The sequence below is a fragment of the Pseudorca crassidens genome, chromosome 7, assembly GCF_039906515.1.
Source record: "Pseudorca crassidens isolate mPseCra1 chromosome 7, mPseCra1.hap1, whole genome shotgun sequence".
Lineage (NCBI taxonomy): Eukaryota > Metazoa > Chordata > Mammalia > Artiodactyla > Delphinidae > Pseudorca > Pseudorca crassidens.
Window position 1 is genome coordinate 19,651,269 of NC_090302.1, and position 23,147 is coordinate 19,674,415.

The 23,147-nt window shown below is 49.1% G+C and overlaps 1 protein-coding gene across 4 annotated transcripts in view; it reads left to right on the forward strand.

The window, feature by feature from the left end:
- WHRN (whirlin) overlaps positions 1 to 23,147 on the forward strand; it is an 88,775-nt gene that overhangs the window by 5,654 nt on the left and 59,974 nt on the right. For all 4 annotated transcript variants that reach the window (XM_067743548.1, XM_067743549.1, XM_067743550.1 and 1 more), the window contains exon 2: positions 18,641 to 18,859. In XM_067743548.1, the coding sequence (XP_067599649.1) occupies positions 18,641 to 18,859 (219 nt within the window). The remainder of the gene's footprint in view (positions 1 to 18,640; positions 18,860 to 23,147) is intronic.

Below are 23,147 nucleotides of genomic sequence, written 5' to 3' on the forward strand. Positions count from 1 at the left end.
CGGGATGTGTGTGTATGGATGCGTGTGTTTCATCTCGATAAAAATTAAACGGCTTCATTACAGTCTCTGAATCCTCCCAGGTACATCCAAGGAGCATATTAGAATTTGAAACGTTCCAGAAGTTTAAACCAGTGGCTGGCCCTTTCATTTAATTAGAGTTATCACACCCTCCTTTCCTTTGCATAATAACCCGGGAAGAATCTGTCTGTATTAAATATAAGTTATTGTATTTGGTCTGGCACATTCTAAATGACACATTTGTCATCTTCCCATTGTACATGGTTGGCTGAAGCCATTACAAATTATTACCACTTCCAACTTTGTGTCTGAAACACAGCTCCTCCTCCCCTGTCTCATTCCTGTCTTCCAATTTGGAAACCATGGGTAATGTGTTCGTGGGGACACACAGGCTTTCCTCTGGCTCCGCACTCATTCTTGGGTCCTCTGAGTCCTGCCAGCAATGACATGTTGAAAGCTCACTATTAATAAAACCTTTATTGAATAAATGTTTGGTTGCTGGGCCCACAGCGTGATGCAGTACCTTGAGAGGGTGCATTTCTTTAATTTAGTCTTGCGTATTTATCTGACTCAAGCAGATCCTCAAGGTTTTAGAAAATGATGGTGCCTTTCACCTGGTTATTTACGGTTCAAATCAAAGAAGCATTTTCTAGGGTGGAAGAGAATGCCTTTATTTGTTTTTTTCAGGATTGATATTTTTATCGTAGAAGATTCCTGCCTCCTGCCTTTAAGCTGGACGGGAAAGAGGTGTAGAATCACTCCAGCGCTAGCTTCTTGTTTCTCCCCCTCCCCCTCCCGACAAACCCAGTTGTTTATTACCTGCCGTAGGTTCATCATTTAGATGGAGCTACAGAGATAAGTAGGATCCTTTAACCCCCGACCGATTGGATTTTGTGCGTGGTGCTGCTTCCCACCTCCGCCTTTCTTCAGCCACAAGACACCCGGTCTGTACGCACCTGTCAAGTGCACGCAGCCCCTTGCCTGCCTGTCGGCTCGTGCTTGCCGCACATGTGCATTTCCTCCTGAGTCATAATCCCGCCCCCCCCCCGCCCCCCTTCAAAGGGCTTTGCACTAAAGCAGGCGTTCCTGGGGATTAGGCTCCAACTGGCTTTCCAGCAAGGTTCTTTGATGACCTGGAAGGGCAGTGTTTGGTCTCCACGGCCTAGGGACCCCGGACTAGTGCCCAGCAAGGACCAGAGAATCTGATTAGAAGGAATGACACTTCATGGCTAGAGGTAGCTGCAGGCTGCAATACAAATCTTTCAAAGCCGATTCTATTTCTTCCTTTTTTCTTTTTCTTTAAAAACCCCCAAGCAAGAATCTGATGTTAATGTTGAGCTCACACAGACTTCTGATTGCGCCCCAGGGCGGGGCCGCCTTTTCAAGATTCCTGTGCTGCAGACATTTCCATTGTACTTTTACAGCAGGCCAGGTGGAAAGGGTGCAAAGAGCAAGAATCAGCCCCTCCATTTGCTTCCCATGCACTCGGGCATCAGCTGCAGGCGGCAGCACCATGGGGTCGGTGCACTTGTGTCTTAACCTTGCTTTCCGGAACACTACTGGGAAGAGAGGAGGCTGACTTCGTGTGTGTCTACTGTATGCTGGGTGCTTTCTCCCCTCCAGGGAAGGCAGGGAGGTCAGGAGGGTTGTGCCCAAGGAGGTGAAATTGACTAGCCCAGGGTTACCTTTGGGATTAGGAGTTAAGTAGCCCTTTTGCCTTACCTCCCCGCCTGGAACCCAGCCCCAGGGTTATGTACCCGTCCTTCTGGACGGCAATGCCAGCCCCCTGCTGGAAGGCAGGCAGACGGTACATTTTGTGCCTGACATTCAGGGGGCCTTTTAAAAACTATCCAAAGGCTTCATTTTACCAAGTGGGGAGTCTGCTGCTTACATGTCGAGAGAAAGTGGCATCTTTCAGTCCAGCCTGTCGTCAGGCAGAGCCGTTTGTCCGCTGGTGCTCTACGCAGCACTTACCACACCCAGGCCTGTGGCTTGTACTCGGAAATCAGAGATGACCAGTATACAGCCCGTGCCCTCAGGGAGTCACGAGGGGGGACTTGGATCCATCCATGGCCACAGGTCACCAAGTGTTGTTGTTTTTTGCTTTCTTAAATTTATTTATTTATGGCCGCATTGGGTCTTTGGTGCTGCGCGTGGGCTTTCTCTAGTTGCAGCAAGTGGGGGCTACTCTTCGTTGTGGTGCCCGGGCTTCTCATTGCAGTGGCTTCTCGTGTTGCGTAGCACGGGCTCTAGGTGCGCGAGTTTCAGTAGTTGTGGTGCACGGGCTCAGTAGTTGTGGCTCGCAGGCTTAGTTGCTCCGCGGTATATGGGATCTTCCTGGACCGGGGATTGAACCCGCGTCCCCTGCGTTGGCAGGCGGACTCCCAACCACTGCGCCACCAGAGAGGTCCCACCAAGTGTTTTAAGTGCCGTGACATCTGCATGCATCTGCATCCCTGCCACCCTCTCCAAAGCAGCATCGCCCCCACCCCCCAACTCCTCCATCCTTGTACCCTGCTTTAATTTCCTTCAGCACACTTGTCACTACCAGGACATTTTACTGTTTATCATCTGCCTTCCCCACTTCGAGTAAGCTCCATGAGAACTGAAATTTGACCTGCATTACTCACTGACACACCCCCAGCACCTCCACAGTGCCTGGCACACAGTAGGTGTTTTAATAAATAAATATTTGCTGAATGAATGGAATGATCTTACTCCCAATACAATGCTGCTGACTTCAGGATTCCTTGGTTCTTGAGTGGGATTGCTTAAGAAAGTCTGTGGGTTGCAGTGTACTGGGTGCTGGATAGAAAAATCAAGGAAAGCCATAGGCTCTACTGTGTGCTGTACCAGGAAGCTAGTTGTGTGGCTGTGGGCAGATCACGTGACATCTCTGAACCTCAGCTTCAGAACTGTGAAATGGGCAGAGCTACCTCCCACTTGCCTCCTTCCCAGGATGGCCGTAGGGATCAAATGTGTTAATAGGTATGAAAACCTACTGAATAGGAAACCCTCTAATACCATTTAAGTGAAAGACCTTAAACAAAAGTGTGGTCTGTGACGGTGGGCAATAGCTTTTTGTTTTTTTCTTTTTCTTTTTTCAATAAATTTATTTAGGGCTTCCCTGGTGGCGCAGTGGTTGGGAGTCCGCCTGCCGATGCGGGGGACACGGGTTCGTGCCCCGGTCCAGGAGAATCCCACGTGCCGTGGAGCGGCTGGGCCTGTGAGCCACGGCTGCTGAGCCTGCGCATCCGGAGCCTGTGCTCCGCGGCGGGAGGGGCCCCAACAGTGAGAGGCCCGTGTACCGCAAAAAAATTTTTTAAAAATTAAAAAAAAAATTATTTACTTTTTATTTTTGGCTGCGTTGGGTCTTCGTTCCTGCACACAGGCTTTCTCTAGTTGTGGTGAGTGGGGGCTGCTCTTCGTTGTGGTGCGCAGGCTTCTGTTGTGGAGCACAGGCTCTAGGTGCACGGGCTTCAGTAGCTGTGGCACGTGGGCTCAGTAGTTGTGGCTCGCGGGCTCTGGAGCACAGGCTCAGTACTTGTGGCGCACGGGCTTAGTTGCTCCGCGGCATGTGGGATCTTCCCGGACCAGGGCTTGAACCCATGTCCCCTGCACTGGCAGGCAGATTCCTAACCACTGCGCCACCAGGGAAGCCCTGGGCAATAGCTTTTTCCAACTCTGCAGCCCAAATTGACCCTAAGAGACCCCTTCAGTTATTTCATTTGTCACTTTGCTTTTAATTTAAAAATCACATTCCCAGAAGCCTGTGTCTGAGATTCCAAAATAGAATCATTTATGCATTCTGCAGCAATCAATGAACCAATTTCGGGTGAGATGTATCTTCTGGCTTTTTATTATTAAAAAAAAAGAAGAAACACTTCAGGTTTCAAGAGACCTCAACATTTCAGGTGAAGGGCAAGTTCCTACTAATCACGTGTATGTTTCAAAGCTGCTCTATCTGAGAATGCATAAACGTTTTTTTTTTCTTCCTTTTCAGTCCCAGCCCCTTTGCCTCTTCCCGCTCTGAGAATTTGTGTTCCTTCTGCTGAATTGGCTGTGGTACTGCTTCAGCTGGCAGCCAGTTTCATAGTTATTTTTCCCTTCTACCTGAGTTTTCATAGTATCAGCATCCTCTCAACTTTGAGTGCAAAGCAGATAGAGCAGAGCCTCCCATAAACAAGTCCCAGGTTGTCCTCTTCACAGTACTTTTAGGCTGCAGGCTACAGGGAAGAACATAGTAAAGTGACATCAAAAGTGTGTTTCCAGACACCCAGGTGTTGGGGCCTTAAAAGTGGTGATTCACAAATTAACAAGCCCCCACCCCCAGACAAGTCTTAACCACTCTGAGGTTTGGGAAGCACATGTTTCTTTTGGATTCCACCCCTTCCCCCTTGCCTCCTTTCCTTGCCTCCACCCCCATTTATATCCACATAAAGACTTGATCAGAAAGGTAGATCGAGCCTGTCCCCATCCTTAGCTGTTTCGGAGCACAATTCCAGATGTGCAAGGTCAGCTGATATATTGGAAAATCAAGGGAAGGGAGGTCTGTACCCAAGAGGTAACTTTTGGAGATGGACCTGGGTTCATGTGACAGTGTACTTGGCGGGGACCTTGAGCAACTCCCTTTGCCTCTCTGTGACTCAGACTCCCACACTGGTGAGCCTGGTTCCCTGTCCTTACAAACAGGTCACTGACGCCGTTGCACATCAAAAGTTTGAGAAATAAGGATGTAGAGGTCCCACTGAAAGGATTGAAACGAAAAATGCTATCGACTGAATTTGCTTGGCTTTGAAAGTTTTCCGTTGTGCCTGTTGAAAAACAAAGAAAAATTCATTTGGAAGAAAACTCTGGAACTTGGCGCTTTCTGATCCATTGTAGATGTTTGAATTGCACAGTCATTTACTAAATGTAATCCATATTCCCACATAGACAGAGTTTCTTTAAAAATGTAATTGCTCCTATCTGGATGTTGGCATCTGCATTTTCATTTTACAGCAGTAATCAAGCCCAGGGATTGAGTGGAATTTTATGCCCCGACCTCCCTTAAAAATGTCGGGAGGCAAGATAGATGCATGGCCCAGAGGCCAGCGTGTGACAGCCTTGTCCCCCGATCAGCTGCATGCCCAACCTTGTTCCCCAGCATCCTTCCCTGTTGGGTGCCCCAGGGGTCCTGACGAGGAGGCCGAGGAGTTAGCTGTTTCCAGAACCCATTTAAGCGATTAATGCAGGTGAAAGTGGTGATTTGACAACACGGGCATCCACACCTTAAAAAAAAAACCCTGTAATTTACTTGAACCACTTCTGAAATGGTGTTCTAGGCTTCATTAAGAGGTTTCTGATTAAGAAAAGAAAAGAATAGAAAAGTGGTCCAGCTATCAGAAGTTAACCTCCCATGTAGGCAGGGAAACTCCGCCCAGAAGTCCTTGGGGAGGGGTTTTCCTTCTGCCATTTCCATCCTCCCGGCCCCGGATGGAGGGTGTGGTGTCCTCTGGTGTGTCTGGGCCCAGCATGACCTTTATGCTTTTCTTCATCTCTCTTCCGCCTCCCTCTTCTTTCTTCTTGGGTTCCCCAAACCTCTCCCAGATTTTCCCCAACTCTCCTGAACCCTCTCCCGCTTCCAAGAGTCCTTCCAAATCCTGAGATTTTTAAGTCTGCTGGGCAGGTCAGGATGTTCAGATCGCCCACAAATTCCTTCCCCTCTTCCCCCAAATGTCTGTCTCTTCACCCGTCTCCTAGCAGTGTGGTCTCTGAACAGGATCTGTCCTCCCGTTAGTTTATTTATTTATTTTTATGTATAATTTCAGCTCTTCTCTAGTATTAACAACAACTTTATTTGCCCTGGCTCATCTCTGACCCTCTGATGGTACCTCTCCACTCACCTGCAAATCGTGGACATTTCCCAAGTTAGTAACTTGACCTGCTCCTCTTCTCCATGGTCCCCGTTGGGGGTTGCACCAGCGCCGGCAGGGTTAGACTCTCTGGGACTGACCTCTCCCCAGCGGGTCTCGGTGAGGTCTCACTCCTCCTGCACCATTGCCACTGCCGAACCTCAGAGGCCTCCTCGCTGTCTCCCGTCTCGCTCACCTGCCGCCCAGTCCATTCTGCACCCTGGAAGCAGGGTTAACTTTCTTAACTTGGGTCTGATCCAGCCATGCCCTGCCTAGTGCCTCGCATCGGAGCTGGGAGCCCATGGGGCAGAGGCCGAGCTCCTCGCCCTGATGTTCGGGCTGCCCATGATCCGATCCCTTTTTACCCACAGACAGTCCTTTTCTCCGGCTGTTCCCAAGTGCAGTTCACAGTTGGCCAGACAAGCAACACCCACCCTCCTCTGAAACAAGGCTTTGTTTCTCTCTACCCGTTGACATCCATGGCCCCAGGGCATCCTCCCAGCAGTCCTGCCGCCCACATGCAGCTGCCCCATCCGCGAGAAACCTTCCCTTCTCCCCTCCCCTTCCTCTGGGTAGTGGCCTCCTTCACTCTGTTGTGACACAGGGTATATACTTCCTAGTGTCTTGTGTTGCTCTGTGGACAGTAATAACCTTTGTATATATAAATTCACTTAAACATCACAACAGCCCTGTCAGGTAGGTACCACGTTTATTTGCTTCATTTTGCAAAACTACAAAGAATTTGTCACTTGCCTGTTGTCACACGATGGAAAGTGGCAGAGTCAGGATTTAAACCCAGATTTTGTTGACTTGAGGGAATGTATCCATCACCGCAGCACCGGAAAGAGGCAACATCCTTCTGTGCTTGAACCTGGGCTCTAGAGCCAGATGCACACTCATAAATATGGCCACATGGGGGGTCTTCGTGTGCCACCAGGAACTCTGCTCGGGCTTCACACACCGACTCTTCACACAGCCCCGGGGAGAGGACACTGAGCATCTGGGAGAGGAAGTGACCTGCACACAGATGGGAGGTCGCAGGACACGATTTGAACCCAGGTCTTTCTGCCTCCAAAGCATTGCTCTTGGCCACAGCTCTTGACAGTTTCTGAGAAGCGGGGTGTAAGCCACGGTGCTGGCCAGACCTGGGGTTTAGTAAATGTGCACTTCTTCCCCAATTTTTTCCATTTGGCAGGAAAAGCCATGAGGAACCAAACAACCCAGGCCACAGCCGCCCTGCCCCTTCCTGGGAAAGCTCTATGCATGTCATTGACTAAACCTTAGGGCACTCCTTGCCTCCTTTCCTTGTCCCCCTCTCTTATCTCTCTCACCATGCCCTGACCTTGGTCAGGATTTTATTTTGTGCAGTCTGTGGAAATTCCCTCACTAGATAACTGTGACCTCAACTCAACCCCCATTAGGATAAACCTGTGGCTTACGAAATCATCTCACTGGATGGTGGAGGCTTGAATCTGTCTTGCTGTCTGCTATCTGGGCAGGATGAGGACAGTGTCTCCTCGGCCTTGTGTAAAAGACTGGTGGCCATTGCAGACTGGGTAAATCAAAGACCATTTTATTCAGTTCATAGGAAACAGGAGTAGAGGAGTCTGTTTGGGCTTTTAAAAATAAAATGTGTGTGTGTGTGTGTGTGTGTGTGTGTGTTAATGACCTAAGAGATACGGCGTGAATTTAGAAAACTTAGAAACCACGGAAAAACACAAAGGAAAAAATACCCCAGATCTTGATAATCTCCTCTACCCAGAAATTGTCACTGTGGACAATTTGATTCCTGTCTGTTCAGTTCCCTGTGTGCCTATGTGTGTGAATTTGCACTGGGAACCCTCTATAAAACTGCCACTCTGAACATAGTCATGGATCCTGCCTCTTTCACCAGACAATGTATATCAGGACTGTCTTCCCACCTTGATAAATGTTTCTCGAAAATGATTTTTAATGATTGCATAATATAACATAGCAACGGGGTTCATGGTTTATTTAACTAATTTCTTCTTGTTGGACTGTTTTTTTAAAAAAACATTATCCATATTTCTGCTTTAAACATCCTTGCACATTAATCTTTAAGCACATCTCTAATAATTCTTTGGACTGTCTCTCTAGAGGTGGCATTGGCTCAGGGGTAGGCAGATTTTTAAGGCTTGGGTAGATGTTGCCAAAGTGCTCTTGGGAAAGAGTTTGTTTTTATTACAGTCCCTTCGCCCAACATGAGCAATGTATAAGACGCCTCATTTTTCCTCAGCCTTGCCAACACTGGATATTGTATTTCTTTTCCATTTTTGCCAATCTGATCGACAAAATGTATCCTACTCTGATTTGCATAATTTAAACAGTGAAGCTGAACTGCTTTGCGTGTATTGTTTGTATAGCTGTATATACATATATATAGTGTATAGAATATATCATATATTAGATACATATATAGATATATAATACATATATAAAACATTTATTTGGTGTATAACTTTTTGATGTTTTTTGCCCATTAAATCACAAGAATTTGACATCTCCATGTCGTCAGCCTTTTTCTTTATCTTATCTCCTGGGTAGATTGTTAGGAGGTGGTTGATTCCTCCACCTTGAATTCAGATTCTTCAGTCTAAGGGTGAATTAAATTGGAAGCCCATCCCCGTGTTAACTGAAAATGCACAGAAAGTGATGACGAACAGGAATGTGGAGAGTCAGCAAGGAGAATACTCCCCATCCATGTATCCACTCGTGCACTGAGAAAATGATACTGATATAAACTGATTTTCCTGATGGATGGATGCGCTATGGACATTAATTCTAGACAGCAAAGCAGTCCATTGCAAACCCACTCAGGCGCATCTGGTGATTATATTTATGACTCCTAGAATCTTGTTAGTTCCTCCTTAAAGGAAAAAAGAAAAGAAAAAAGAGACAAAATTTAAAAGAACATTTGTAAAGTAATTTACTTAAATTATAAGAGACTAAAAGCCAGGCTTAGTGGATAATTGAAGAATTGCATTAAAAAGGAATCAATATCTTTCTGGAATCGCTCTGTCCTCATCTTGTGAATTGTTTTGCAAAGGGAGGGTCACTCTGTCACTATCTTGTAAATTTCTCATGACATTATCACCAAGGACACCATTTTTTTCCCTCTCTTTGATCCTTCATGTTTTTCCTTTTCGCACAACCTTAGCTCACTAGGACATTTAGGGGCAAAGATACTGGAGAGCAGAGGTTTTGAAATTTCAGGTCCCCGTTCCAGCCTCTGGGATCCTGGCATTCCCAGCACTGGAGCAAAGGTTTCCTTCTGCATCTTCACACTGAGCCTTTGGAGAAGGTCAAACTCATAAAGAAAAGAGAATGAGGGGAATACACAGTTGATTTTTGAAAATCTACTTAGTAAGTTCCCAATTAAAGGCAAGTTTAAACATCATTAAGAAAACTGAAAAGGAGAAACGATGCAGATATTCGCACCCTCCTTAACTAGTCATCACTTCTCTGCCATCTCCCCTGGCCTTTATCTACATGTATTATTTCCTCAGTGGTTTAATTACCTTTCTCCTTTCATTTTTGCTTCATACGTCTGTGAAAAATACCTCTGCTTCCAACTGCGTATAGAAGATGTCTAATCCTTGAGATGTCCTTTAGCATTCATTCATCCACTTGACAGTTGTTTTACTGAGCACCTTCTATGTGACTGGTGTGATTTAACACCGTCTTTAAACTCTACATATCCCATGTACTTATTTGTTAATATATTTGTAATTAATATTACTTCCTACTTCAAAAATAACTGAGTGACTTTACCTAAAAAGCATATCGTGAAAGAGACACGTGAAAGAGGAATCAGAAACCATGTTGAAAAGGGTAGTGTGTGTGTGTGTGTGTGTGTGCGCGCGCGTGTGTGCGTGCACTCACACATGTGTTCACACACACAGGCATGTGTGAGGTGGTGCCTTTATAGGAATATTTCATATTCAAATGGAATTTTGAGCTTCCTAGCAACCAAGGTAAAAAGAGAAATTAATACATTTTTTTTAGATTCTATAGAGAACTCATTGGTACTTCAGGAGAGGTAAAATTCCTCATTGGCAGTCAATTTCAAGAGGAAGGAGGTCAATTTCAGGAGGAAGGCAATTTCAATTGCATTTTTCATTGTCTCTCATTTTATGTGGAATCACCCACAATCTCCTATCTTTCATATTTATTGATACATCTGTGACCAAACCAGAAGAATTTCCTGTCTTCTCTGTCTATTGAGAAAGATGAAGATAAAATAATCACTTATATAAGTGAGTATGCTGAGATATGTACTTTCAGGAACCGGGAGCAGCACGTGCAAATAGCTTGGAGCACTTGATACTATAAGGAAGGCTAGGTGGCAGGGCAGGAGATAAGGCTGGCCGTGCAGCAGGGTCAGCTCTGCAGGCCTGAGAGGCACTGGGAGAGTTTGGAGCAGGGCAGGGAATGGTCCACTTGCATTTTAAAAGGGTGTCCAGACACCCTGCAGAGACTAATTTTGAAGGCTGAGAGGGGAGGCTGGAAAGCTGTTGCAGTTAGTGGTCCCTGTAAGAGGCAATAATTAACACAGACAAAAATGTGGTGCGGAGGAAGGAGCTCTGAAGACAGAGTGTTCATTAGGGCTTTACTTTCTCTTGACATTAAAATATGCCACAGGGGCAGAGAGTCCACACACCAATTTCTGTCCTCCCTCAAAGTGGGGCTAATGGGGAGGGTCTTCCCAGTGCCTATGGCTGCACCTGGGACCAGCTCAGGGTTCAAGAGTACAAGGCCTCTCATTTATTTACAGCCTGTAAGTCCACGCTCCCTTTTCAGATCCTCTCCTTGTCCATCTTGGGAGGCCAAGACGTGGGATTGCCCTTGTGTTATTTGAACCTTCTTGAACTACTGGTAAGAGATGCATGAGTTTGGAGAAGCCAAGATTCAAGTCCAAGTCCAGCCTCTTATCCTCTCTGTGACCTTACATAAGACACTTCAGCACCCAGATGTTCTTTCTTCATATGTGCAGTGGGAAGAATAAAACGCGTGGTCATTGCACTAATTTTGCTGTTGTCAATAATATTAACCACCATTTGCTGGGCACCTGCTATATGCCGTGCCCAGTGCAAGGTGCTTTGTGTACATTACCTTGTCTGTCCTCATTTTGTCCACACAGCTCCGTAAGGGTAGGAATTAGTAGCCCCATTTAACAGGTGAGAAAGCTGAGGCTTGGAGGGCTTAAGGAACTCGCCTGAACTCTCATAGCTAGGAAGACGTGGAACTATGTCTGGGAATGGTTTTCTAGTGAGTATACCTTTTACTTAAAAACTCTCGGGGGGGGGGGGAACTCTCGAGGGGTCCTCCCCCTCAGCCACCTTTTTATTTTGATGCTTTATAATACTTTGGTCCCCAGAAGGGATTGGAAGATAGAGCCAAGATTTGCCTAAACGGGGAGATTTCTGCAGCCTGTGGAAGAAGGCATGAAAGAGGATGGATCCCTGCGCCACAGTCAGCTCTGCTTCAGGAAAAGATCGCTGCACAGCCCTCACCCAGTCTCGTCCACAGCGCCCATAGATGGGGGGCATTCAGGCCTCCTATAGGTCCAGGTTTCACAGTGCTGCCCCCTGCAGGTAGTTATAGGAACTACACAGAGAGGGACAGGGTTGCATATGAAAAAAAGACAGCCCACTGCCTCAGGGATTCCACTTTTCTCTGGTGTAGAGAATTAGATGCACGTGTGCACCAAGATGCACGTAAAAGTATGTTATCGCAGATTGCTCGTGCTGGCAAAAGTGAGAAGCAACATAAATGTCCAGCAATAGGGGAGTGGGAATTCAGTGGTTGTGCATCTCTGCCAGGGAATGCCATGTAGTGTTGGAAGAGGTGATCTTTTGAGGAAAGAGCTTCAAAATATATTTTTTAGCTGAAAAAAAAAAGATATCAATGAAATCTTAAGTATGAGTCAACCTGTGTAAACCTCAGACAACAATAGTTTTGTGTGTGAACATCCACGTGTTTGTAAAATGCACACAAGAAGTCGGGAAGGACAGACACCAGAATGTAGCTGTGTGTGATTACCATGGATGGTGAATTGAGACTTCTACTCTGGGTTCTCTATAATAATAACACCTAACCCTTCTGTACCTCTTACCTATCTTCCAGGCACTAAACACTTTATTTATATTAACTAATTTAATCCTCACCACTGCCCTGTAAGATAATACTACTATTATCCCGTCTTATGCCTGGGAAACTGGGGTACAGACTGGCTAAGTAACTTGCCTGGGGTTGCCATCGGCGGGTAGCAGAGCCAGGATGGGAATCCTTGCAGCCCTGCTTCAGAGCTGCGGCTCTTAACCATTCCCTCTTCTGCTTCTGTCTCCGAATTCCACGTGTGTCTGAGGTGTGTATGCTCACGTGAGTGTGCAGAAGCATGGAATGGTGACCCAGGGCTGCCTGAGCCCCAGGCTAGTGGACTGCTCTTTCTGTGGCCTCATTTGAACAAATTCCTGGCGGCTGCCTGGCATCTCGAAAGCCCAGGGAATATCTTGAATGAATGAGCAAATGAATGAAATGAATGAATGGGAAAGTAAGTGAAGGAGAGGGAACAGGGGGAGGGTATAAAGAAAACAGAACATGCATTGTGCCTTAAGGAACTTGTCTTGTAGTCTAAGAGACAGACTGTATGAAGGTGATGCAGAGGCTATAGTATAGATGGCAACAAAAACATACAAGTGCGCTGGGTGCTCTCTGAGAAGGGGAGTCACTCACTATCTAGGAAGGCTTCTTGGAGGTGGTGGGAAAAGGGCTGAGTGTCAAAGGCGGGGCTGATATGAGGAAGTGTGGATTAAAGGAAAGAAGGACGTTTCTGAAGAGGAGGAAAGTTGGGAGGGAGGGGCTAGGGTTGCTCATGTATTTGTATTCATGTAGATGGGAGGTTTAGAGAATTTCTAGGGCTTTTGTTTGGGAGAAGAAGCTGGCAGACTTAGGAAGGGAATTCATGTGCATTTAGTGCCTACTCTGTGCTATGTACTATGTAGGTAGTTTACATTATCTTAATAATCCTTACAACAGTTGCATTTTAAATGCAGAAACAGGCACAGAGAGGTTAGGTTATTTGCTCTGTGCCACACAGCAGGTCAACCTCAGAGCCAGGATTGGTGCCCAGTGAGTCTGAACCCAAAGCCCAACTAGGCAAGGTGGGGTCAGGAAGAGCAGGGTAGCACATCCTTCCCTCTCTTCCCCATCACTAACCTGGGTCTTAGACCAGCTCCCCTTCCTGAGTTTGAGTGATCTGTTCCCCAGAAGAGAAAACCTTGCCCTGAAATAAGCTGGATGACTCACCATTATATGTCCTTACTCGAGACTTTTCTGAAACACTTCTTTTGTATCTGTCCCTCCAGACAATAGTCTAATGGTCTTGTGACCTTGTGCTTGCACTTTGGTGCATGTTTTCGAACACAGGAGCATGTGTGCATCTGCTGTACTAACACCCTGCCCCCCAGTCCCTTCACATTGTAGCTGTCTCCAGTCTATTTCTCAGTCCTCTGCTGAGCAGAGAATTCTATCGCCTGGACTGTGATTTTGGGGTGTCAGAGTCAGCTCTGAAGAGCTGAGTGAGGCAGATTTGCCTCCTGAGAGCATTAATCCACGTAGCAAGTTATTAAGTTTGAAGACATACACATATAGTTTACAGTTCTAGAATCATAGCATGCAGTCTGAGTAGTCATCTGGTGATGGGTCGTATCTTAGCCATGCCATCTGCCGGGTCAGATCGAGATTTCCGTGATCTGACCTGGTGGAATGCTGGTTAAGCCCCTCGGTCAAGTTTCATCAGTACATGTGATAACACGCAGGGGAGCAGAGGACTCTGGTGACGGCTCTTGCTTGCCGTGGACTTTCCCTAGATCTCATGGGATTTTTTTAGCCTTAGCTCATTGGATTCTTAAGTATCAGGCACTGTGCTGATAGAGTTCCTCTACCTAAAGGGAGAGTAGAAAAGGGATCTTCATTTTACAGAAGGGAAACAGATGAACAGAGAGGTTTGGTAACTTTTGTGAGGTGGCACAGCTTATAAGCAGTTGATTCAGGAGACCGGCTGATTCTGCAGGTTGCTGTAGCAGGAGAGGGGTGTGGTTGACAGTCACCCACAGTCACAGGCAGAGCATGCAGGCTGCTTTAAGGTAGCTTTTGGATGTGATTTACCACACATGAGCAGCTGCCTACAAAGAGCAGGCTTCCCTGATTGTGCAGCGGTTGAGAGTCCGCCTGCCGATGCAGGGGACACGGGCTCGTGCCCCGGTCCGGGAAGATCCCACATGCCGCGGAGCGGCTGGGCCCGTGAACCATGGCCGCTGAGCCTGCGCGTCTGGAGCCTGTTGCTCCGCAACGGAAGAGGCCACAACAGTGAGAGGCCCGTGTACCAAAAAAAAAAAAAAAAAAAAAGGAGCAGGGAAACACAGTTGTAGTCCCACTGGAGTGTGTCCCCACCCAGTCCTCAGGTCCCTTTGAAGGTCCCTCTGCTGCCCATGATAGTGCCGAGTTGGGGGTGCATCCTGCAACACCCGAGGTGCTCCGTCTGCTCTCCTGGTGTTTTCTTAAACCCTTTTGGTCCCTCCCAATTGATATGGAACCTCAGAGCCTCCAGGTTCAAGATCTGGTTCAGGGACCTGATAGCAACTTCTTTTCTTCTAAATACAGCAATGAACCAGAGGACATTGATGTTTAACTTGGGGCAGGACCTTAGCAATCAGAGATTCTAGCCTGTTCATTGCCAGTTGGCAAAACCGAGCCCCAGCAAGAGGAGGACGTAGCCCCCGACCACCCAGCAGGACAGGGGCACAACAGGGACATGCCTGGGTCTCGGTTTCACAGCCAGAGTTCCTTCTACTTTGCCCTACTGCGTAGGGCTGCTTGCTCCTGAGGCTCGCCAGTGAGAGAAGCCACCAGTTCTGTGAAATGAATGGCCTGGGCACCTAACCACGCTATCCTCCAGATGGCCTGAGCCTCGGGGATCAAGGTAGCAATGGTGAGTAAGTGTGGAAGGCAGGCGGAAGGGTTGTCAGGGCAAGAAAGCACCAGCCAGCTCTTTTTAGGAATTAACCCCTCCGTTCAGTGACCCCTTTTAAAATAAGCAAGCGATTGTTTGTAAAAAAAGGAGACCAGAAGGCAATGAGAAAGTAGAAACTGAATTCCTAGACCATCCCCTCCTCGCCTTCCCTGCGTGACGCACAAGGTTTAGTCAAAGCACAGTGGATGGAGGCCTTCCCTCTGGGTTCTAATGGCCACGGCACCAAGACCATATTCCCAGAGCCTGCTTGGATGTGGAAAGTGCTGTCTCAGGAATCTCGTTTTTCCTTCAGTTTTGCCAGGGAGATAAAGATGGATGATGATACTCGTGCTCTCCAAGACCCAAGGAAAGCCTCTATTTACCCCCCAAAGAGCCAATGTCAGAGGTTCCAGAATGGGCTAGGCTTGAGTGGCCGTCAGATTTCCTGGTCCCACAGGCTTGTGATGGGGAAACTGAGGTGCAGAGGCGAAGAGGCTTGTCCAGGGCTGGCCTCCTGTGTCTGGGCTGTACCCTCTCGGTCCCTTCCCATCTCGGGTTGCCAGTGTCCCCTTCTGTACCACACTGGGGACGGGCAGCACTTGGGAGACTCAGTGACCTCCCAGGCCCTCTCCGGCGCCAGCTCTCCGTGGTGTTCTCATCAATGTCATTAACATCCTCTCGGTTCTCAAGGTTGCTGCTTGCCTATTTATAGAACTGACCAAGAGAATGCCACTCCTGCCAGCCATACAGAATACAAATCATGCACTGTGCGTTGGTTTCCATTCTCTCAGACACCTCTTTTCTTTTCTTTTTTTTTTTTAACTCCTTGGACAATGCTTATCTACACCTGGTTTCCCTTCTCAATGCGGACACTCCTGGGAGGAGAGGCGAGTGGGCTCTGCTGCCTGCTGATCCCCCGCTGTGTGCAGAGGCCTGGCCCTCAAGCACACTGTTTCCTTTAACCCACGCAATCCTGAGAGGTGGGTATTGTCTGCATCCCACGTGTGCTGCTTTCAGAGAGGAAGCAGCCGGCCCCAGGGCTCCTGACCTACAAGTGACAGAAGCGACTTAAATCCAGTTCTGCCCAAATGCACAACGTCCATTCTTTCCACTTGCCTTCCCCGTTCCTAATTCCAGCGCAGCCTTCTGGATCAGATGAGGAAGGTGGCTGCGGGATGATGCCTGTGCACGCTCTGGTTCCTTTGGAGGCCATATATGTGCTTTCTCATCCAGTCAGGGCAACCAGGCTTTTCTGAGGACCTCCTGTGCGCCTGACGGAGCCTTGTCTCTCTCCAGGCTGTAGGTGCCGTGAGGATGTGCCCACTTTGCTCTCTCCAGGCCCAGCACACAGTAGGATGGGTCAGCCCTTGTTGATGAGTGATGGGGCTCAGACTCACCGTCTGTCCAGGGAAGGGAGCAAAGAAGAGGCAGGCCAGTTGCAGCAGCATCAGAGCTGCAGCAGTGCCTTCACGGAGGAGGGAGCAGGGGGCAGGGCAGAGGGTCCGGAAGACCGCTCAGAGGCTGCAGTGGCTTCTGCAGGTGGTGTTCATGCCCTGGGTTCTGGCAGAAGCCCACTTGGTCTACGGCTTCCTCCATCCTGCACCTCAAACTTCACAGAGGCTTTATTTTCCCAACTGTTCTGTCAGGGAAGTCCCAAGGAATGTGAAAAGAACACTGTACAATCTTTCTCTGCTCATCTTCTCAAAAATCTATTTCACAGGGCTTCCCTGGTGGCGCAGTGGTTGAGAGTCCGCCTGCCGATGCAGGGGACATGGGTTCGTGCCCCGGTCCGGGAAGATCCCACATGCCGCGGAGCGGCTGGGCCCGTGAGCCATGGCCGCTGAGCCTGCGCGTCCGGAGCCTGTGCTCTGCAACGGGAGGGGCCGCAACAGTGAGAGGCCCACGTACAGAAAAAAAAAAAAAAGAAATCTATTTCACAAGCAGGATTTTGGAGAGCTGCCATCCTCTCGTTATCCCTCCACCCGTTATCCCTCCAGCTTGCCCGTCCTCCTCTGGAAGAGGTTCAGATGTCAGAGTGTCCAGTCCTGTGGCCCAGTGTCCTTGTCTGGCAGCCCCGCCCAGCCAGGGCTCCCCACTGTCTTTGAAAGCCCCACCCTTGACCCCTTTTGTCTGCCAAGAGAACTGGGGGGTCAGTAGAACAGTGCTCCACGGATTCAGAGAGCTAAGTGCCTCCCCACCCTTTTATGTATGTTGCTGTTTTCTAGCATTGAACGCGATATACCTTCATTCCGGAACATTTGGAAAATATTGAGAAACAGGAAGGACAAAATAATAATCACCCAGAATTCTGCCACCCCGAGAGAAACACTGCTGGCATCTTGGCACGTTACTCCTCAGTTTCATTTTTTTTTTTCCTGTGTAATTTTTCTCTTAACATAACTGAGACCACACTGTAAGACAGGATTTATATCCTTCTGACCGCACTTAACATTAAAATGTATCACACATCCGTGGCCTTACAAATACTCTGTAATGATTGTAAAATGCGATTTTAACGGCAGTGTGAATTTTCCCACGTGCAGGTGCTATCTGTCATTGGCTCAGGAGTCCCAGGTTTAGGGGTTTGTTTGCTGTTAATCCCAGTGCTAAGTGACCGTCTCCCTGAATAAAGGGCTTCATGTCAGTACAGGTGCAGCATGGGAAAGCAGCATGGCTGCTCCCAGGGCTCAGAGTTTGGGTTCACCTCTCCCTGTGGCTCTTCCATCCCCACACTAGAAAGTGTTGAGTCAAGGTGGTATGCACACTCAAAATTAGTTGGCGTACGAAAGGAACCCCCTACTAGCTGTGCAGGCAGGTTATTTCCCTTGTTTCCTTCCACTAAATCATGCAATCCCTCTCCCACTGAATTGGATTCCATGCGGATTTCAGGAGATAAAGCAGGTACAGAGCCGAGGGTCTCATACATACAGGCCCTTTATCATTGTTAAGCTATCATTAGTATCAGTATTTTTATCTCTTGACTCTCTTGTCTAGTAATTTATCGGGGTCACCAAGACCACCCCCAGTTTCCATAAGGGCTCACGGGTTCAGCATATGATTGAGCTCGTGGCTAAGATTTGTTACAGCAAAAGGATACACAGCGCAGTGAGCACAGGAGCAGCAGGCGAGGCAAAGTCTGCGGGAAGCCAGGCAGAAGCGTCTGAGTCCTCTCTGTGCAGTCACACAGGATGGGCTTGATTCCTCCAGCACTGAGTTGTAACAACACGTGTGAAACGTTGTCTACCAGGGATGCTCATTAGAGACTCAGCACCAGAGGTGGGCACCTCCGTCTGTACCCACATCCCAGACCCCCACGTGGTTTGCACAAATAATCCAGGCACGGCAGGCTGCCCTTATTAGTTAGGGAATGGTGGGGACGCTCAGAATGCAAGTTCCCAGAGGCCCGCCCAGCAGGCCCTCGTAAGGATCCAGTTGTAGGCCTGCTCTGTTAACTCCGTTCTGCACAGGTATGCTGAGGGGTCCTATTCCATGTGTTTGGACTACTTCAAGATGGGGGCCGGAGTGGGGTGAGACAGGTGTTCTCATTTCCATAGGACAAAATTGAGGGCTAGTAAAGGGAAGACATTTACGAGCTGGTCGCCTACTCCATGTACGGGGGCCTGAGAGGAAGCAAGTTCCGGATAATCCCTCACCGTCCCCTTTCCTGCTAACTTGTGTGTCTCTGTCTCTCTAGGCTCTCAAGGGCTCCAAGAAGCTGGTGCTGTCGGTGTACTCAACGGGGCGCATCCCTGGCGGCTACGTCACCAACCATATCTACACCTGGGTAGACCCCCAAGGCCGCAGCATCTCTCCGCCCTCGGGCCTGCCCCAACCCCATGGCAGCACCCTACGGCAGCACGAGGGTGACCGGAGGAGCACCCTACACCTCCTGCAAGGCGGGGATGAGAAAAAGGTGAGCCTCTGGGCCTTGGCCTCACTGGGCCTCCTGGAGGTGGAGGGCTGGGAATGGGGGCCTGGCCATGAAGACCACATTCTCCTTGCCAAGCCCAGAACAGGGAAGTTTCTTAGAGGCTGGAAGAAGGGGGGTGGGCTGTAGGGGCTCTGGCCTTCGTCTCTCCCTCAAGTCCCAACCGAAGGGTCTTCTTTGCGTTTTAACCTATGCACCGCTTATTGTAATTCACACTCAGCTGCTGCAACGAGAGCCCGAATACCGTGGTTTAAATAAGCTGGATTATCTGCTCCTCACATAGCAGAGTAAAGGGGACCATCTAGGCTGATGGGGCAGCTCTGCTCTCCGTCTGCCATCCTCTGGGATACCGCCCCCTTCTGGTTGCAGCCTAGTCCCCCTGTAGCCCCTAGAGTGGAAAGAGGAAGAGAGAAAGCTCGGATGATTTACACTAGAGATGATTGAAAACTTCTCAGTGGTCCAGACCCAGGCCATGGGCACACGCAGCTGCCAGGACTCCAAGCTCCACAGGGCGCCCTTTGCAGTGTGGGTCTCAGGTTGTAAGGAAGAGAAACCAGAAACCGGTCCTGGTCACCTTCCACAAAGTCAGAATTTACTGGAAGGCTGTGGGCAGCCCCAGAACTGAAGCTGAGGGACTCAGGGTGCAGTCTCCAGGAAGAAAGGGATCCCCATGGTTTCTGTTCTCTGCATCCTTCCCCTCAAGATTCATATTCCAGGGAGGGAGCACCTGATTGGCTGGCGGGGAGGTGCCCTTTGATTGACAGAAACACCAAGACTGTGGCCGGTGGAGGAGGGGTTGTAGCCCAAAGCACCATGGGGTGTTGTAACCTGAAGAAGACGGCCAGGGGCATCAATAGATGCCCCCTACAGAGCCTTCCTCCCTGAGACCATGACTGTTTCTTTAGAAAGGACTGAGAGGTGGTCCCCCTGATATTTAAGGTTCACTCCAGGTGCTGTTTGCATTGCGCCCTATGGTTGCTCCTGGGACCAAGAAAGTCATTCCTGTAAGCATGACTTTGGTGTGACCATGACCATGGTCAAAGCATGACCATGACTTTGGTCTCTGGTGTTTTAAGACCTTGACACAGCTTGGGGCTCTGAGCCAACCGCCTTCCCTCTGGAGACTGTTTCTCAGCTCTCTTTTCCTGTCCATAAGACCATAACATTTATTTAATGTGTTTTGTGTTCTTTGCTCAAATGTCGATATGCAGGAAGCAGCAGAGATGGCGGGGGCTTCTGTGCCAGGCAAGAGGCAGTGGGGTAGCCACTTCGTACGCACCGTCAGAGCCTGCCTGGGCTTCTTCAAGGTGGCCAGGGTTGCAGAGTTGGGCTCATATCCCCCTCCCCGCCTGGCCATCTTGAGAAAGCGGCACAGCCTGTGGCATTGAGTCATTTTCAAGGCCAGCCTTCCAGGGTGGGTAGTGAACTTTATCTTTTTCTCAAGCTCTTCCCTGTATAGGGCATGGACTTAGAATAGTAAGAGCTCACCATGTGCTGGCTCTGTGCTTACAGCATCTCACTGAATCCTCGTGGCTTCCCCATGGGGTAGGTGTCCTTATGCACATTTTACAGATGCAAAATCCGACATTCAGGGGGCACTGCGGCAACTAGGACGCATTGAACGAGTCAGCCCACACTTAGTGAGCACCTGTGCCCGACGCTGTTATGGGAGGTGGGAATGGAGAAATGGGCAAGAGGCATGAAGCCTTGCTCTGGGGAAGCTTCCAGTGAGTTTGGAAGTCATAGGAGGCATGAGACAAAAATTCAGAAATGAGCATAAATAAGCAAGGTAGTTAAGGTGGTGACGATTGATGGAAGGAAATGAAATCAGGAAGTGGGTTAGAGAGTGGCGGGGAGGGAGGCTCTGCTTCAGATGAGGTGGGCGGGGAAAACCTCTCTGAGGAGACGACTTCTGAGCAGAGACTGAGAGAGGAAGATGGAGCCGTCACGTACCGTTCTGAGCACTGAAAATGCCGGGCAGCAAGGACAGCATGTGCAGAGGCCCTGAGGTGGGAATGAGCATGGCATCTTCAAGTCTTAGAGAGAAGGACCCTGCCACTGGAATTGAGTGGGTGGGAGGATTGGGAGGGTGTAAGGTGCCCTCGGGGAGTCTCAGAGTAACGTATATAGGAATGTAGAGGGCAAAGGCTAAGGGAATCATGCTCCAGGGAGGACCCAGATACCTCAGGAGGCAGGAAATACCCTGAACCACACCAGAGAAGCCTCCACAGATTTTATAGTTCCAGGCTGAAGCTTCTACACACCCCGACCCCGTTCCTCCTTTTGCTGACACAACATGGAGCCCCCGTTTTCCTGTTGAGGAAGGGCATGGGGGAAATGTCTCTGGAGCCCTCACTTCTGGCCCCCTGGCCTGATTCTCTTCTCTCCGGCAGCCTGGTCTCAGCTAATATTCCAGATAGCCACGACCAGACTCCCAGACTTCCCGTGCCAAACTTCAAAAATCCTAACCTCAACCCCAGTGAGAACACACCTTCTAGGGAAATGAGTTCTCAGGGCAGTAGTGATGTAAAAATCACATGTAGCAAAATTACCCTTGAAAACCTCCTAAGCTGTCCACTGAAGCTGGTTCTGGTTTTGCAGCCCTTGCTAGGAATGCCCTTCTCCACACTGAAGTGTGAGAACCACCCCATGAGGCTGAAGGAAGGAACAGAAGGGAAGGACACAGGTAGCGCCTCTGGGAATCAAGCCTGTCTGCTCTCAAGTCACCATCACATCGTCAGAGGCAGGTGTTTCCGTAGTGTAGCGGTTATCACGTTCGCCTCCCACATCGTCAGAGGCGAATAGGGTGCAGAGTTGTTCAGTGTTCCAGCTTTCCATTCTGGGCTAACCACCAGCCTCTGTATGAAAAAACTGGAACAGATCTGTTGTGGGAGTTAGATAGTATGGGGTCAGCGTGGCAGGGAGAGTAAGACACTGGAACCAGGCTGCCTGGGTTCAAGTCCTGGCTCCACCACTTGCCAGCTGTGTGACCTTGGATAAGTTACATAACCTCTCTGAGCCTGAATCTCCTCTTCTGTAACATGGAGACAGTGGTAGGGCCTCCTCTCCCCACCCTGTGTAAAGGCTTTTGGTTCTGGGCCCTGGTACGCCCAAAGTGCCTGGATCAGTGCCTGGCACAGTGGAGGTGCTCAGTAAGTATTTATTACATGAAAGACTGAATTAAGATGCAGGGCTCAAAGTCCCCTATTGCCCCCTGCCAGGGTCACTGGCCCATGAGCAAGTGAGCAAGTCTCAGTGGTTTATCGGTCCCAAGGCCCTGCTCCAGGCTGAGCAGGCAGACCCTCTGCAGCAGCGGCTTCTCCCCCAAGCTCATGCCTTCAGCAGCCACAGAGATACGGAGGGGCCTGCCCCTTAGCTCAGGCTGGGGCCCAGCTGGGAATGGAAGGCGAGGAACCTTTGGGACCGGCTCTGAAGAAAAACCTACAGGTTTCCTGTGTTTCTCCTTTACCATCACACTCAGCGCTTCTGACACCAGATGTGGGGTTGGGGGGTGGGGTCTCCCACCAAGCAATTCTCTGCGACACCAGCTGGATGTCTTACAATTTAACTCAATTCTGACACTGTCTACCTGGAGAGCATCCAATCCCACAGGTTAAGGACTCAGTCCCGTGAAACAACCCCCTACCTGTCCCCACCTCAGATACCAGTTGCAAGTCCAGGTTATCAGCTGTGCTTCCGGCTGATCGGCTGTAACTCAGAGGTTCCCCTGACCCCGTCTCAGCTTTGATTAATTTGCTAAAGTGCCTCACAGAACTCAGGAAAACAGTTTACTTACTGTGCACCAGTTTATTATAAAAGGATACGGTAAAGGATACAGATGAACGTCCAGATGGAAGGGATGTGCAGGGCAGGTTATGTGGGAAGGGGCGCAGAGCTTCCATGCCCCCTCCAGGTGCACCTCTCTCCCCGTACCTCCACCTGTTCACTGACCCAGAAGCTCTCTGAACCCCATACTATTGGGATTTTTATGGAGCCTTCTTCATGTAGGCATGATGAATTTTTTAAAATTTTATTTATTTATTTTTGGCCTCGACGGGTCTTAGTTGCGGCATGCGGGATCTTCAGTGTTGTGCGCGGACTCTCCATTGTGGCACGTGGGCTTCTCTCTAGTTGTGGTGTGCAGGTTTTCTCTCTCTAGTTGAGGCGCGCAAGCTCAGTAGTTGTGGCACGCAGGCTTAGTTGCTACCCACGACATGTGGGATCTTAGTTGCTACCTGTGGCATGTGGGATCCCTGACCCGGGATCGAGCCCG